At 39.5% G+C, this 14,106-nt stretch overlaps 1 protein-coding gene across 7 annotated transcripts in view; it reads left to right on the top strand.

Moving 5' to 3' along the window:
* The window catches only part of LOC306998228 (sickle tail protein homolog), a 68,875-nt gene that overhangs the window by 52,147 nt on the left and 2,622 nt on the right, over window positions 1-14,106 (top strand). For 2 of the 7 annotated variants that reach the window (XM_079612141.1, XM_079612142.1), the window contains 13 exons: window positions 1,102-1,892; window positions 2,916-3,017; window positions 3,159-3,199; window positions 3,364-3,530; window positions 4,348-4,523; window positions 6,481-6,617; window positions 7,910-8,057; window positions 8,149-8,584; window positions 8,753-8,933; window positions 9,406-9,653; window positions 9,974-10,114; window positions 11,996-12,070; window positions 12,193-13,911. In XM_079612141.1, the coding sequence (XP_079468267.1) occupies window positions 1,102-1,892; window positions 2,916-3,017; window positions 3,159-3,199; window positions 3,364-3,530; window positions 4,348-4,523; window positions 6,481-6,617; window positions 7,910-8,057; window positions 8,149-8,584; window positions 8,753-8,933; window positions 9,406-9,653; window positions 9,974-10,114; window positions 11,996-12,070; window positions 12,193-13,911 (4,362 nt within the window). Of the gene's footprint in view, window positions 1-1,101; window positions 1,893-2,915; window positions 3,018-3,158; window positions 3,200-3,363; window positions 3,531-4,347; window positions 4,524-6,480; window positions 6,618-7,909; window positions 8,058-8,148; window positions 8,585-8,752; window positions 8,934-9,405; window positions 9,654-9,973; window positions 10,115-10,598; window positions 10,716-11,992; window positions 12,071-12,192; window positions 13,912-14,106 lie in introns of all 7 variants that reach the window. The other 5 variants (XM_079612139.1, XM_079612138.1, XM_079612143.1 and 2 more) reach the window with 5 other exon arrangements.

Below are 14,106 nucleotides of genomic sequence, written 5' to 3' on the forward strand. Positions count from 1 at the left end.
TAAAATAAAATAAACCTGAATACATTAAATGCATTACTACATTGCTTGCAAATAAGGATAAACATGAAACATGAAAAATTGTTTTGGCCTAATACTAATGATCCATTGACACTTTTCGACGGTATCAGAGTCTATTTTAGCCACGCTACGCTACGCTACAGATAAGCTAAAACATGTCAGCAGTCACAGTGTGGAAGCATTTCACTGTAACCAAAAAGAATGCTAGAGTGGCGATATGTAAAAAATGTTGCCTTAAATACAGAGAGGTGGCTCATTGCTGAAGAATTTTACTAACTGGTTCAATGTATCACCCAAGAACACAACACCCAGAACAGCATATAGTTCAGTTACCTAATTAGCCAAATTGAATTGCCTAGAGTGTGTCTCAATCATCTCCCTAGGTCGTGACTCAGAATATCGTGTACATGAATTCGGGCACTGGTAAGGACAGTAAGGACCCTGGATAACCATTGGGACACTGATGGTGACATGACAAGCTCCTTGTTGTACTATCACTATTAGTATTAGTATGAACAACAGCAGAATAGATTTTTCTGACATGCATTCATTTATTTATTTATTTGTTATTTAAAGTACATTATGATAAACACTTTGATTCCTACATATACCTGAAACATTTCAGCCGAGTAAGTATAAATGTTAGCTAGATTATGTTCATGACCTGTCTAGCGATGTATGTTTATGCTGAAATATAATGAAATAATGGTTTGTTTTTTCATCGCGTGTCATGTCATGTATTGAGTTGGCTCGTGCAATTTATGTATTGCACAAATTTCTGCTACGGGTACATAGTGAGGTGCATTGTGGGACTTTTTAGGGAGTGAACGTTTCAGTGCCCTGGAAGGATTTTGCGATTGAGACGGCAAAATTTTTTTAGCTAAATAAATTTTTTTGATTTTTGTGTTTTTGTAAAATGATAATGTGTTGGGTTGCCACTTGATGTAGCAAAACAAGCTGATGACCACCGTTTTACACCTGTTGTTTCTGACAACAAAGTGTTACATACCCCCCCGAAAACTTGCTTTGTGGGGCTTGTGTTACCCAAATTCCTTCATATGTGCTTTTTTGGTCTATCTCTAGATCACAAGAGAGAGACTCTACAGCAGCAGACAGCAGCCGGGAGGCCAAAGCCCAGTGCACACTTTGTCTCACAGTCCCATTCATTCAGTCCAGGGCTCCATGTCTCCTCCTACACCTCGCTCCATGCCCTCCTCCCCTTCCAGGATGCCTTTAGTTCACACTGTTGCCATGTCCGGTGGCACCACCTTACCCAGGGACCGTCTATCCAGCGTGCCCTCCAGTCGCTCCATCACACCTTGCTCCAGTGCCATCCTGGAGCGACGGGACGTAAAACCAGATGAGGATTTGAGCAGCAAGAGCGTTCCTATGTATTCAGAAGCGTACGGTTTGCCTGAGGCCAGACACAGCGTCGCCTCATCACAAGGCAGCCATCCCGGAGACATCCCAGATGGGGCAGCTTACATCCAGCACCGCTCCTCCATCAAGTCTGTCGGCGCATACGCTGATGGCCAGGATCTGCAGCACTCCCTCTACAGACAGAAATCTCGCAAGTACAGCGAGAGTCAGCTCGCCTCGATGGGCTCCAAAACTCCACCTGCTTCCCCTCATAGGGTCAATGAGGTCAGAATGATTGACATGCTCCCAGGCCAGAACTCCCACATGCCCTCTCAGGGTGTGGCAGCGGAAAGGGTGTCACCTGTTCGAAGATCTTTCCGCAAGGACAGTAATGGAGCCATGGAGGTGGCGACTAGGGTGAGAGGCAACGTGGCCTCCCCTGTTTTCGCCGACCTTCCGCCCGGTCATGGAGAGAGGACGTTTCAAGGTCATGTGGCAGCTGGAGATCCTCAGAGGTGAGAGTGAATTTGGCTTTTTTAATTTTCTGCAGCTCATTGTCCACATGCTCCAGAGACTTTGTGCTCATGTCAGGGATACAGGTTTCATGCCCTCGTGAGTCGTGATATTTTTTTTTACGTGCACAACCGTTCTAAATTATTACAAAGGTGAGTAAGAAATATATACATTTATTCAACAAGGATACATTAAATGTATCAAAAGTGACAGAAAATACATTTATTATGTTACAAAAAAAAACTTTCAAATAAAGGCTTCTGTTCTTTTGAACTAGATCAAAGAATCCTGAATAAAATGTTATGCAGTTGTGCTGCTCAATATTTTTGCACTAAAATATTAAGCAGCACACGTGTTTTCAACATTGATAGTAATGTTTAAGAAATGTTTCTTCAGCACCAATATTAGAATGATATCTGAAGGATCATGTGACTGGTGAAATAGCTTCTGAAAATTCAGTATTGCCATTACATTTTAAAATATACTTAAATAGGAGAGAGTTGTTTTAAATCGTAATAATATTACTATTTTGCAATATTTTTTGATATGAGACTTATTTCAAAAACATTAAAAAACTCTTGCAAATTTTGAATGGTAGAGTAATATATACTATGCTTTTCTTTGATCTTAATCAAAGTGATAATACTTCCCTTCCCTCTGATGTTGTTATTTGTTCAAATAGTGCTTGAGTAATCAAGGGCTGATGGGGAGAAATATCAGATTAGACATTTTGAAGTGAAGTGAAATTGAGAAGAGGACAAGAGTTCCTCAGACCAAAGCCCAACATTCATATATATGCTGTTATCCATGCCTCCACAATCACAGTTTTGCAGAGTTTTGCCTTCAGAAACAACGTCCCCTGCCGATTCCCCTTTGAGCATTGTTTACCATTGTTAGCATTGTTTAATACTCCTTAGATCCACAGTTGAATGGCCTGCGATCAATTATGGAATTGTCTTTATTGACCGTTAGACTCATGTCTAGTAACAAGTCTAACAAACACATGTGACCTGTGTGTTTTGCAGTGAAAGAATAAAGGCTATGGAGCAGCAGATAGCCAGTCTTACTGGTCTTGTTCAACATGCTCTAATGAAAGGGCCAACTACAAATGCCAAAGAGACTCCTGGGTAAATGTTCACAGACACATTTAATTAGATTCATAAATAGCATGAATTAAATTTGTATTGATATAATATGAAGATAAAAACAATATTATTAAAACTCATGCAAAATGATTCTAAAACTCACAGTTTTGTCTTTCTTTATAGTGACAAACCAGTAAACATGGGTTCTCTGGTACAGAATGATGGTGAGTAAACATAATTGATAATGATGCGTCCTTTATAATTCCTTCTTGTTCCTGTGAATCATAAATCAAAATTTAATGTTAATTTAACTCAGACAGAATATGCCATATATGTGTTGTTACTTGTTACCAGAGGAATAACATCAGAAATGTGTGTTTTTCTCTAGGCGTCTGTACTGTAACATCATCTAAGGACCCATCTGTGCAGATAGACAGTCCTTCAGCACAGTTTCAGCCTCCTGTCAGAGACCCTGCTTTATGCTCAATCCTCTCCAACTTCAGGAGAAACGTCACTGACCTCAGACTGCAGCTCCACCAACTCAAACAGATGCAGGTAAATAGGGGAACTAAAATTAAAGGGGCATCTGCTCTTTCTATTTATTAAATGTTTGTCCTGTGCTTTCAGTCAAAAAAAAAAAAGTATTTGAATAGTTATGCAACAATTCTATAGTTAAGCAATTATCTTCATATATTTCGATTTTAAATATAACAAAATACCATGTAAAAGTTTGGGGTCAGTAAGAATTTTTAAATTAATTAGTACCTTTATTACGCAAGGATAAAAAATGACAGTAAACAAATTTATAATGTTACAAAATGTATCTAATTCAGATAAATTATGTGATTTAGAACTTTCTGTTCATCAAAGTATCCTGAAACATTGTTTATCACACTTTCTACAAAAATATTAATCAGCATAACTGTTTTCAACATTGATAATAATAATAAGAAATGTTTCTTGAGCACAGAATAGGATCATGTGACACTGAAGACTTAAGTAAAGATGCTGAAAATGCTGCTTTGCCATCAATGGAATAAATAACCTTTTTATTAAAAAAATAAATAATGTAATTTAAAATTGTAATAACATTTCACAATATTACTGTTTTACTAGATCAAATAAATGCAGCCTCTGTGAGTATGAGACTTCTTTCAAAAACAGAAACTTTTGAACAGTGAACCTTACAGACCCCAAACTTTTGAATAGTAGTGTGTGTATATATATATATATATATGCAAACATTTGTATATGTTATAGTAATGTGATGTAGGGTTATAATATATACATGGGTTATAATATACACATGGGTTATAATATACATTGGGTCAGAAAACAATTGTGTTGATAGAGCTTTGCTTTGCATATACAGCTGCAAAACCAGGATGCCATGAGGCTGATGCTGCGACAGGCGGAGCAGGAGATCTCAGAGAAGGTTTCAGGCACTGTGCTGCACCTCGAGGACACTGTTCATAGACAAAGAGTCCAGGTGGAAGAAGAAAGACACAGATATCTGGGCATGGAGGAGAGGGTTCTCGTGCAGCTCGGGTAAGACAACAGTGACTGGTGTGCTAATGCTGATCCTGACCTTGACATTAATTACCCATGAAGAATTCATCATGAATTGGTCATCTGTAGAATGTGAGAGACAGCTGTGGATGAACAGAACAAATGCTGCGATCTAGAGGGGAAAATCAGAGCAAAGCTGCTGCAAATGAGCCAGATTTGAAGCTGATTAACTGCTCACTTCTAATCTCCTCACTAATTAATTATAATCCCTTGTCCCCATTCAATGCTGAACGCATTCTTTAATAAACAAAGATCAGTGTTGGTTTTTAATAGATGTGAGCAGAGGGGATTTTCTTTTTCTTTTTTACATCATCAGTGCTGTACTGAATTACAAAATTTGTGTAGCATTATTCTAAAACCCATTTGGTGTTGTAAACCTTGATAAAGTAAAATGAACCATGCCTTCCTTGGGTGGAGGTGTGTGTGATTGCAAGAAATGACGCATTGAATAATCCACTGTCCCAACCTGTCTCGGAAGAATAAGGCTTGTGAAACTTTCTTCTTGTTTCCTGTCACGATGAATGCCTGTTGTTCTCGTGGAGAAATATAAGTCAGATTGCTTCAGAGGGTGTTTAGCCACATGTGTTTTTTAACTAAAACTATTCAAAATAATTGATGTTAATTGAAATAAAGATGAAATAAAATGTACATTTTGGATCAGAAACTTAAAGTTAAAAGCTTAAATGAAAATTTGAAACTGTGCCTTGGCAACTAACTCAAATAAAATAATTACTAAAATTATTAAAAAAAGAAATATATAAAGTTAAAAAACTAACAATGAAAATAGCGCATAACTAAATGACTACAACTTAAATCAAAATAAAAAATGGAAAATATAAAGATAAAATTGTGTGTAAAAGTGTATAGTATATACTAAATAACACTGCATGAAACAAACAAAAATTGTATTCTAGTTACAAACATCTATTAGTTCATCATATGCATAATAATACTGGCTAACATTAGATTGTGTTATAGTGAGAAAGATAATCAAAAGCAGAACTTGACATTGTGCATGGGAAAACCCTTAAGACACCCCTCGGGTAAATTACAGAAAACATGGACCATTTCCCACAGAGACGGTGCTAAACTATGATCTCATCGCATGTGTACTAGCTTGCAGATTCCTGCATAGCTGGTCATGCTAAAGGCTTCTAAATGCAGGTACAAATCATGATGCCCAGTTTCAAAAATGCACACTTCTTTCTTAACCATTTCAAGGGGGAAGAAGATGTAAAAAGATGTAGGTTGTGATGATCCACTGGAGGTATTTGGCTGAGGGCAGACTTTTGTTGCCATCTTAGCTTACACGGCCATACTTCTCTGTGTGTTAACTGTCAGTCAACAAACAAGCCTAAATCACGTTAAACAGGTTTCAGCCTTCAGCAGAACTCACAGTCAAGACTTGCTCATTACACAGTATTAAGTGTCGCTAAAAGCTGCAAATGCTGGATTAAATGCATTTGAAATAAATATAAACTGTGGCGTCCAAATGTCGGAGACTACATTGGAAATATGGGATTTGTGTTCACTTAAACCATGAAATGAACAGAAACTTTTGAGCACAAGATGTTTTTCTCAAATCATGCTGGATATCATGATCATTAGGTTTTACACAAACTTGTGCAGCTCGAGCTAAAAAGCAAAGACAAATACTTAAAGATTCTGAAATAAATGGCAATCATTCAGTTTCATTTTTACCCATTTTTTTATACAGATGATTTATTTGTAATAAAAAGTTAATAATAAAAAAAACAACAGAAGCATTTTTCACTAGTGGTCTCAAACTTTTAGACCCCATTGCATATTCTGTATTTATATTGTACTGTATACACCTCTGTATGATATTGTAAGGTAGTCGCTGATTTCTCAACTTGCCATTTAAGTGACAGTTGTGCTGAAAAATGACACATCCTCTGTTGTAACTATGTAACAGAGAGCTGGAGAACTACGTGGAGATGCTCAAGAAAGAATCCACGTCTGTCATGAACCGTCGGCCAGTCACTCTGAAGGATGTGGAGGAAGGGGCAGTCAACTTACGGAAAGTTGGAGAAGCTTTGGCCACACTCAAAGGTGATTACATTTATATTTTTATAAAAAAAAATATTTTTATATGCCTGTGGACTTTCCTTTTCTAAAAGAAGGTGGTACACTACTGTTGGGGTCAGTAAGATTTATACATATTCAATATATTTTATAATCATTAGTCATTTATGTAGTTGTTATTCATTTATTCATAGTATTCTTATTATTTGATTTATATAATTTATAATTGTATTATTATTATTAATTTATGTAATTTATATTATATATGACTTATGTATTTTCTATTGTTTAGTCTTATGATTGTGTGGGATATTTGCTTCACGAGTTGGAGATAAGAGAATGTCTTCATTTCAAGGTTTTTAATGTCACATGACGATGTTGTGAAGCAGTAATTTAATTTCCATTGTTTTTCCCTTGGTATAATAACACTTGTTGGAATTGAACTGGTCAGATGAAGTCAAAGCATTGAGTAATGTAACATCTAGACAAGGTCTGATCATTGAAACATACTGTACGTAACTAAGATTATAAACTCTGCTCTTTTTATAATCATCACTTCTTCTCCTGCTTCTACTCTTCTCTGGCTTCAAAAGCACTCGGCATCCGGGGTCGGATCTAATATATTTGATATTTATAACAAGGAGATCCATCCGATCTATCATTGTGGCACGATTTAACCAGAGGAACGAGAGAGAGCAGAATCTAGATACAGCAAACATTTATTCAAACAAACATAATAAAAGTAAATCAAACACGAGAACCAGGGAACAGAATGAGCTCACCAAACACACTGTCTTGAAGGACAAGACTTGACAAGGAACACAAGAAACACTGGGGTTTAAATACATGGTGTAATTGGCTCACCTGGGAATAATCAAAGAACTTATCAACAAAAAAACATGGCAAAGAACAGGAAATAACATACAAGTCCACACAAGACCAGGGGAACACGGGCTGAGATCATGACAGGTTTCCACAAAAATATTATGCAGCATAACCGTTCATTTCTAAAGGATCATGTGACACTGAAGATTAGAGTAATTGCTGTTATATACTGTCTATGTAAAATTCAGCTTTGCCATCACAGGAATGAATTATTAAAATAAATGAAAATAGAAAACAGTTATTTTAAATTGTAACAATATTTCACAATATTACGTTTTTTTTGTTTTTTTTCTGTATTTTTGGTCAAACAAATGCAGCCCTGGTGAGCATAAGAGACTTCTTTGAAAAACATTAAAAAAAATCTTACAGACCCCAAACGTTTGAACACCAGTGTAGATCTTTGTCTTGTAAAATAATGAATTGCATCATTTCAGGAGAGTTCCCAGCCCTGCAGATGAAAATGCGTGGTGTGTTGCGGGTGGAGGTGGAGGCGGTGCGCTTCCTGAAGGAGGAGCCTCACAAAATGGACAGCATGCTGAAGAGGGTCAAAGCTCTGACTGACACTCTCAGTGGACTGAGAAGGTGCAACTCGTGAACCACTTCAAATATTAAATCCCATTAGAGCTTTGTAGTTGTTTGAAGGGTTCATTGTTATGGTTTCTGTTTTCTGTAGATATGCCACCGAGAGCCACAACCACACTTCTGACCCAGTCCAAGTGAAGGCATTGCCTACTGATTCAGTTTCCTTTGTGGAGGAGTACAGATCTCCAAAACCTGTTCATGAGTCCCCCACCCCTCAACCAAGATCACCTGCCAAGATCAGCTGCTCGGAACCCGTGCCATCTTCTCCTGTTGCTGCGCACCGCATTCAGACGGCTCCCGTCAGCGCACACCACTCCAGTCCCCCCCTCACACCCATCCATGGCAGGGACTCCCCCACTGTGGCGAAGGTCAGTCCCAGGAGCAGAGAAAACAGCCCTGCCCAGCGAAAGAGAGCTGCTCCGCAGGGCCAGGAAGCTGTGCTTGTAATCAGCACGACTGGATCCTCCTCATCTCCACTGCAAGCGGAGGAGATCACGGTCAACACAAGCAGGCCCATGCCTGAAGAGGTGCGGCTTAACTGTGCCTTTCACTTTTGATTGATTAAGATTGGTTGACTGGCATAAACACAAGAATTATTTCTGTAACTATGTATTTATCTGCAGGGAACTTTCTCCAAATATACTTTCCCAATAACTGTTTGCCACAAACAACTACTTCTTTTGGCCTCTCCACAGGTTTCAAAACGGGAGGACACGGTTCACTCTGCTGGACCAGAAGCGGAAAGGGAAATGGAAAGGATCCTCCAGCAGACCCAGGCCAGCCTTATGAAGGCCATACCTGACCTGGAGCTGAGCAGCCAGGTGGACAGCGCCCTCTCTCATACACCCATCTTGCCAGATGAGTCTCCGCTCCCTGGTATGTATGTCTACCCCTCATGAGTTTGCATCCCTCTAAAAGTAATTAAAAAAATCACATTATTTTCAAAAATATTTAAATGGGCCAAACAGGCCCCCTGTCTGACCAGGGCCATTAGAATCATCCTAATCTTATCCTAATTAGATATTAATTCATAAATATGTTTACGTTTTGCAGATTCATATCACATGACATATGTCTTGTGATTGTCTTGTCATTAAAAGGTCAAATTATATAATATTTCCAAACATTTATTCACCTTGACAAACAGTCTTGAGAGTCTGCAGGGGTTCTCTCTATGATATAATTTCCTGTTTTATGTTGTTGTTGTTTGGCTGACAAAAGTTTGCAACGCACCTCCCAGTTGTTTTAATGAGTTTTTAAATAATCTTTGTTTATCTGATTTAGGTGTGTTTGATTTGAGTTTAATCTAAACTGCAGGATTAATGAGGCGCTTTTTATCTTCAAACAGAAGCCGCACCACAGGATGGACCCAAAGCAGATAAACCAGTCCAGACCAGTTTGGAGAGGACACCGAAGCCGACCATAGAAAAGCCCCACAGGGCCAGTGTTGACAAAGTGAAGCCCAGCACTGAGACGACCAGCAAATCACCTCCCCCTCCCCCTCCACGCAGATTCTACCCCTCTGTAACTGGACTCACCACTGGACGTTCAGGAGAGGTTATCTACAGCAGCCGGAAAGAGTCCACTAGTGCTCAGGTGCGTGTGCTATTTCAGCTTCCTCTAATTAAGATCCATGTGACTCAGGCCTTGCTGAGCCGCATTCCCAGTCAACATGACAATTTTCCTTATTATTATTATTTGAAAACAACACATCTAACATGCAACATACCTACTACGTGTTGAAATCACACTGTGCTATATTTTGCATGGGTGTGCCGTGCGCTGCACATTGCGTCCTGTTTTTGTGAATAATAATGATGGAAAATCACAGTAGAGATTCCAGCTGCTTTTGTTGTTTTGAGAGACATAATGGAGGGTGAGGGTCAGTCACACTCGACTGGTTGTTTTGGCTATAGGAGGGTGAAGAGGAGGCCCCGCAGCCCAAACCCTTGCGTGTGCGCCCAGAGGTCAAGCCCAAGCCCCGCATCCCTCCTGTCAACACCTCCACCTTACAAGTTGAAGAGGATGAAGGGGATAAGATCATGGCTGAGCTACAGGTGAGCAAACCACAATCGTCCTCACAGGAGCCACTCACACAAAGACATAAACGTACACTAATTCTTTTGCGAACACACGTATAGAATAACCAAACACACAGGAAGTTGAGACATGTTAGAGGTGCTAAGACACAAATATAGAGACCATATTAACATTAATGGCTGCCCCACCAATGTCAACAGTTACGCTTCAGAATGAGGGTACTATGGTGTATTAGCTCTCTCAGAAGTTTGAATTGTGCTGCCCTCTATTGTTGAGAATGGGTAAGATTTCCTATTAATCTGATGTCATCATGAATCCATGACTTTATTTTAATTAGCAATAAAACGTAACACAGTGTAAAACCTATATATAGCAATAAAAAGTAAGACAATGTAAATACACTATACATATTCTGTTTGACAAGTCATAATTACACAAACGCAGGATGGAAAACTACACAAGACACGGCACCTAATACCCGTAAACCTTACCCCTCCTCAGGTGTTTCAGAAGTGCACAATTAAAGATTTACAGCCCAAATACATTGTCGATCTCACAACCCGTGAGCCCTCAGACAGTGACATGGAGCCAGGTTTTTCCCTATCTTACCACACAAAGGTAACGGATGTGATGAGTGCTAACTCCCCGCGGCAGTCTCACGGCAGTACTCACATGTGCAATCGTGTCCCATAACCTCCCGCTCTGCTGACACTAATACGCAAAACCCATTCTGATATACTGACATACTGACGAACGTCAATGCCTGACCGTAGCCCCTCATCAAGAGAGGGTGTAATATGTTTGAATGTGTGTCTAACACTGGTCTGTCACTCACACTCTCCCGCTGAATGCTAATAGATCCAGCTGTATAAGATTATGTGGGTCAGAGTGACTGGGGCGGCGGAAAGGCCATTCAGCACACTCTGACTTCTGACCTTTTCCTTTTTTTAGTATTCAGAGTCCACTTTCAAAAAGGGCCAGAATAGCCATTCTAAAGAGATATAAAGATATAATATAAACAATATATATGTAGATACCAAATATTTTATTTTGTATTTGTGTGTTTAACTTAGTTTTTAGAATACTTTTTGTCCTACAGGCCAACAGTGTCAGGGTTTTCAAAACAGGAGAAGCATTTCTATGTTCTGGAGCTTGGAGTGTCTATACAAAGACTAGATGCAAGTCACTTTCTCCACTAATATATTTTGTTTAAAAAAATAGACTCAAATTCAAGCATGTATTTCTCAGCAACCTCTATCACCATCAAACATCTTTGCATGGAAAATGCTATGTATAACATTTCACTTCTCCTTGTCTAGTCACAATAAAAACATTATTTTTAAGCAATGCTTGACAGCATACTGTAGTTTGCAAACTATGAATGAGACTTAAAGGATTAATTCACTTTTAAAATGAAAATTCTGTCATCATATACTCACCCTTAAGTTGTGTCAAATCTGTATGAATTTCTTTCCTCTGCTGAACACAAAGGAAGATATTTAGAAGAATATCAGTAACCAAACAGTTTTTGGTTCCCATTGAATTCCATAGTAGGAAAAAAATATACTATGGAAGTCAATGGGAACCAAAAACTGTCTGGTTACTGACTTTCTTCTAAATATCTTCCTTTGTGTTCAGCAGAGGAAAGAAATTCATACAGGTTTGAAACAACTTAAGGGTGAGTATATGATGACAGAATTTTCACTTTAAAAGTGAACTAATCCTTTAATGCTCACAAATTGTTTATGAAAGCTAAATAACTCTAGAGGGCGCCATTGATCTGTTTTTTATGTTTCTCTCTGCATTGTACTGACTAGCTGGGTATTAATTTGAGAATGTAAATTAAGGTCTGTCACAGTGTAATGTAATGACTCTGTACTAACCAATTGTCCTAGCAGACCACCACTCATCTATCTGAAGAAGGAGCACTATCTGAAAGTAGGGAGAAAACTGCATCACCTGGTTCACCTGGGGTAAATATAATTTGTTTTACTGTTTCCATTAGTTTTATGTGAGATTTAATTGTGAGATATTGTGCTCACTCTGTCTTAAATGTGTTGTTTGAAGTCCAAAGAATTCTTGATTTCTTTGTCAGGTCATGTATTATATCACCGGAACGTCAAAGACATCAAATGAGGGCACCTATAGGCCAGATGACCTAAAGGAGCCCAAGGAAGCAACATTTTCTACTTCAAAGGTTGCACCTGAGAATGCTTCAGACCTTTCCACGCAGCAAAAATTGTTAACATCAGATGACTTATCTGTAATTTCACTTCAGTCAGGCCAATCAGTCAAGGAGGTCCAAAGCAAGCTAAACTATATTCATCAGGTGTCATCTGGTCCATATAACTCTTCAAAGAACAGCCCTGTTGTTGAAAAAAAGCTTAAGACTGACTTGGTTCTGTCTTACCTAAAGCAAGTAGTTCCCACACCCTCTGAGAAAGTTTCACCTGTTGAGAAGTTAGAACCGCAGATACTGTGTACGTCCTCTGACCAAGTCGCACCTGTTCTGGAAAAGTCAATAAAGCATGGATATCACGCAACCACTGTTGAAGTTACACTTGTTAGCAAAAGTCCTCAGAGTGCTGAACCTGAAAATCACTCGCCGATCCATCAGCCAAAACCGAATGCCTCATGTTCAACACAGCTGAATGACCATGAGACTGGGCAGGAAGTAACAAAGAAAACATCTAGAAGTCAGGTCAGATACACTGAGGAGGCCAGTCTAAGTCCAGACCTCCCAGGAGAAGAAGGTCCTCCTCCACCAAATAACATTGCCTTTAGGATAACTAAAAACAAGGTTCAGGCTCTGTCGACAGGAGAGTACCAACAGCTGGTAGATAGCAAGGGCACAGATGTCCAGACTCTTAAAGTAGGCTCAGAACATACCCTATCTGGCCCAGAGGACTCTGGATATGACAAGAAGCCGGTTTTCATAATTTTTGACGAACCGATGGATATCTGTCAGGCCTACAAGCGACTGTCCACTGTCTTTGAGTGTGAAGAAGAGCTGGAGAGGGTGCTGTCAGAGGAGAGGATCGATGAAGAGAATGAGGAGGAGTTGGAAGCAGAAGCCAACTCAGAGAGTCAGGTTGGTCAGGTGACACCTAAAAATAACGTTCTAGATCAGTGCAGAACTGAGAACAGTGTGAACAGTCAGAGAAATAGTAGTGCTTCAGTGCCTCTACAACAACAGAGTTCCTTCGAGAGTTCTGCTCTTGACGTTGAGGAAGGAGACAAGACAGAATCTTCTAAAGATGTGAAAAAGAAATTCAAGTTTAAGTTCCCCAAGAAGCAGCTTGCAGCTATTGGCCAGGCCCTTCGTACAGGTACAAAAACTGGCAAAAAGACACTGCAGGTCGTTGTCTACGAGGATGAAGAGGAACCAGATGGAACCGTGACTGTGCTCAAAGAAGCTAAAAGGTTTGAGATCAAGTCCCACACAGACTCTGATTCTACCACCCTTAGGTCTTCATCACAAATCCAGACTGGCACATCGCAGAGCACCAAAGACCGAACCAAGAAACTCCGTAAGACTACGTATGAAACGTTAGACAGCCTTGAGCAGACTATTAAGCAGCTAGAAAGTACCATAAGTGACATTGGACCTACATTGGTTTCCGAAGTCTCCCGCAAAGAAGAATCAAAAGCAAAGAGAATTGGCAGTCATGCAGAACCGGAGGAGGGCAGTCCCACAAAAAGGCCGGCACCTCTAAAGCCCAAACCCCACAAGTCATCACTGCAAAAGAGATCCAAAACACAGTCTCGATCCTCCTCAAGCACGTCCACCTCCAGTTCCTCCAGCAGTAAACAGGTCTTTCTCATCTCCTCTTCACCCTTCTGCTGGTGGCTTGGGTTTGCTTTAAGAGCCTGACTTTCTAACCACTGACTTTATTCAACTGTAAATGTGTTTCATAGGTGTCTTCTGGTGAACTCTCTTGGGAATACTCTGTTTTGAAGGGTCTGTGTGATTTCAGTGGACATGATTATCTACTTGATGTCCTTCTTT

The sequence above is a fragment of the Phoxinus phoxinus genome (genome assembly GCF_949152265.1).
Source record: "Phoxinus phoxinus genome assembly, chromosome: 5".
NCBI lineage: Eukaryota > Metazoa > Chordata > Actinopteri > Cypriniformes > Leuciscidae > Phoxinus > Phoxinus phoxinus.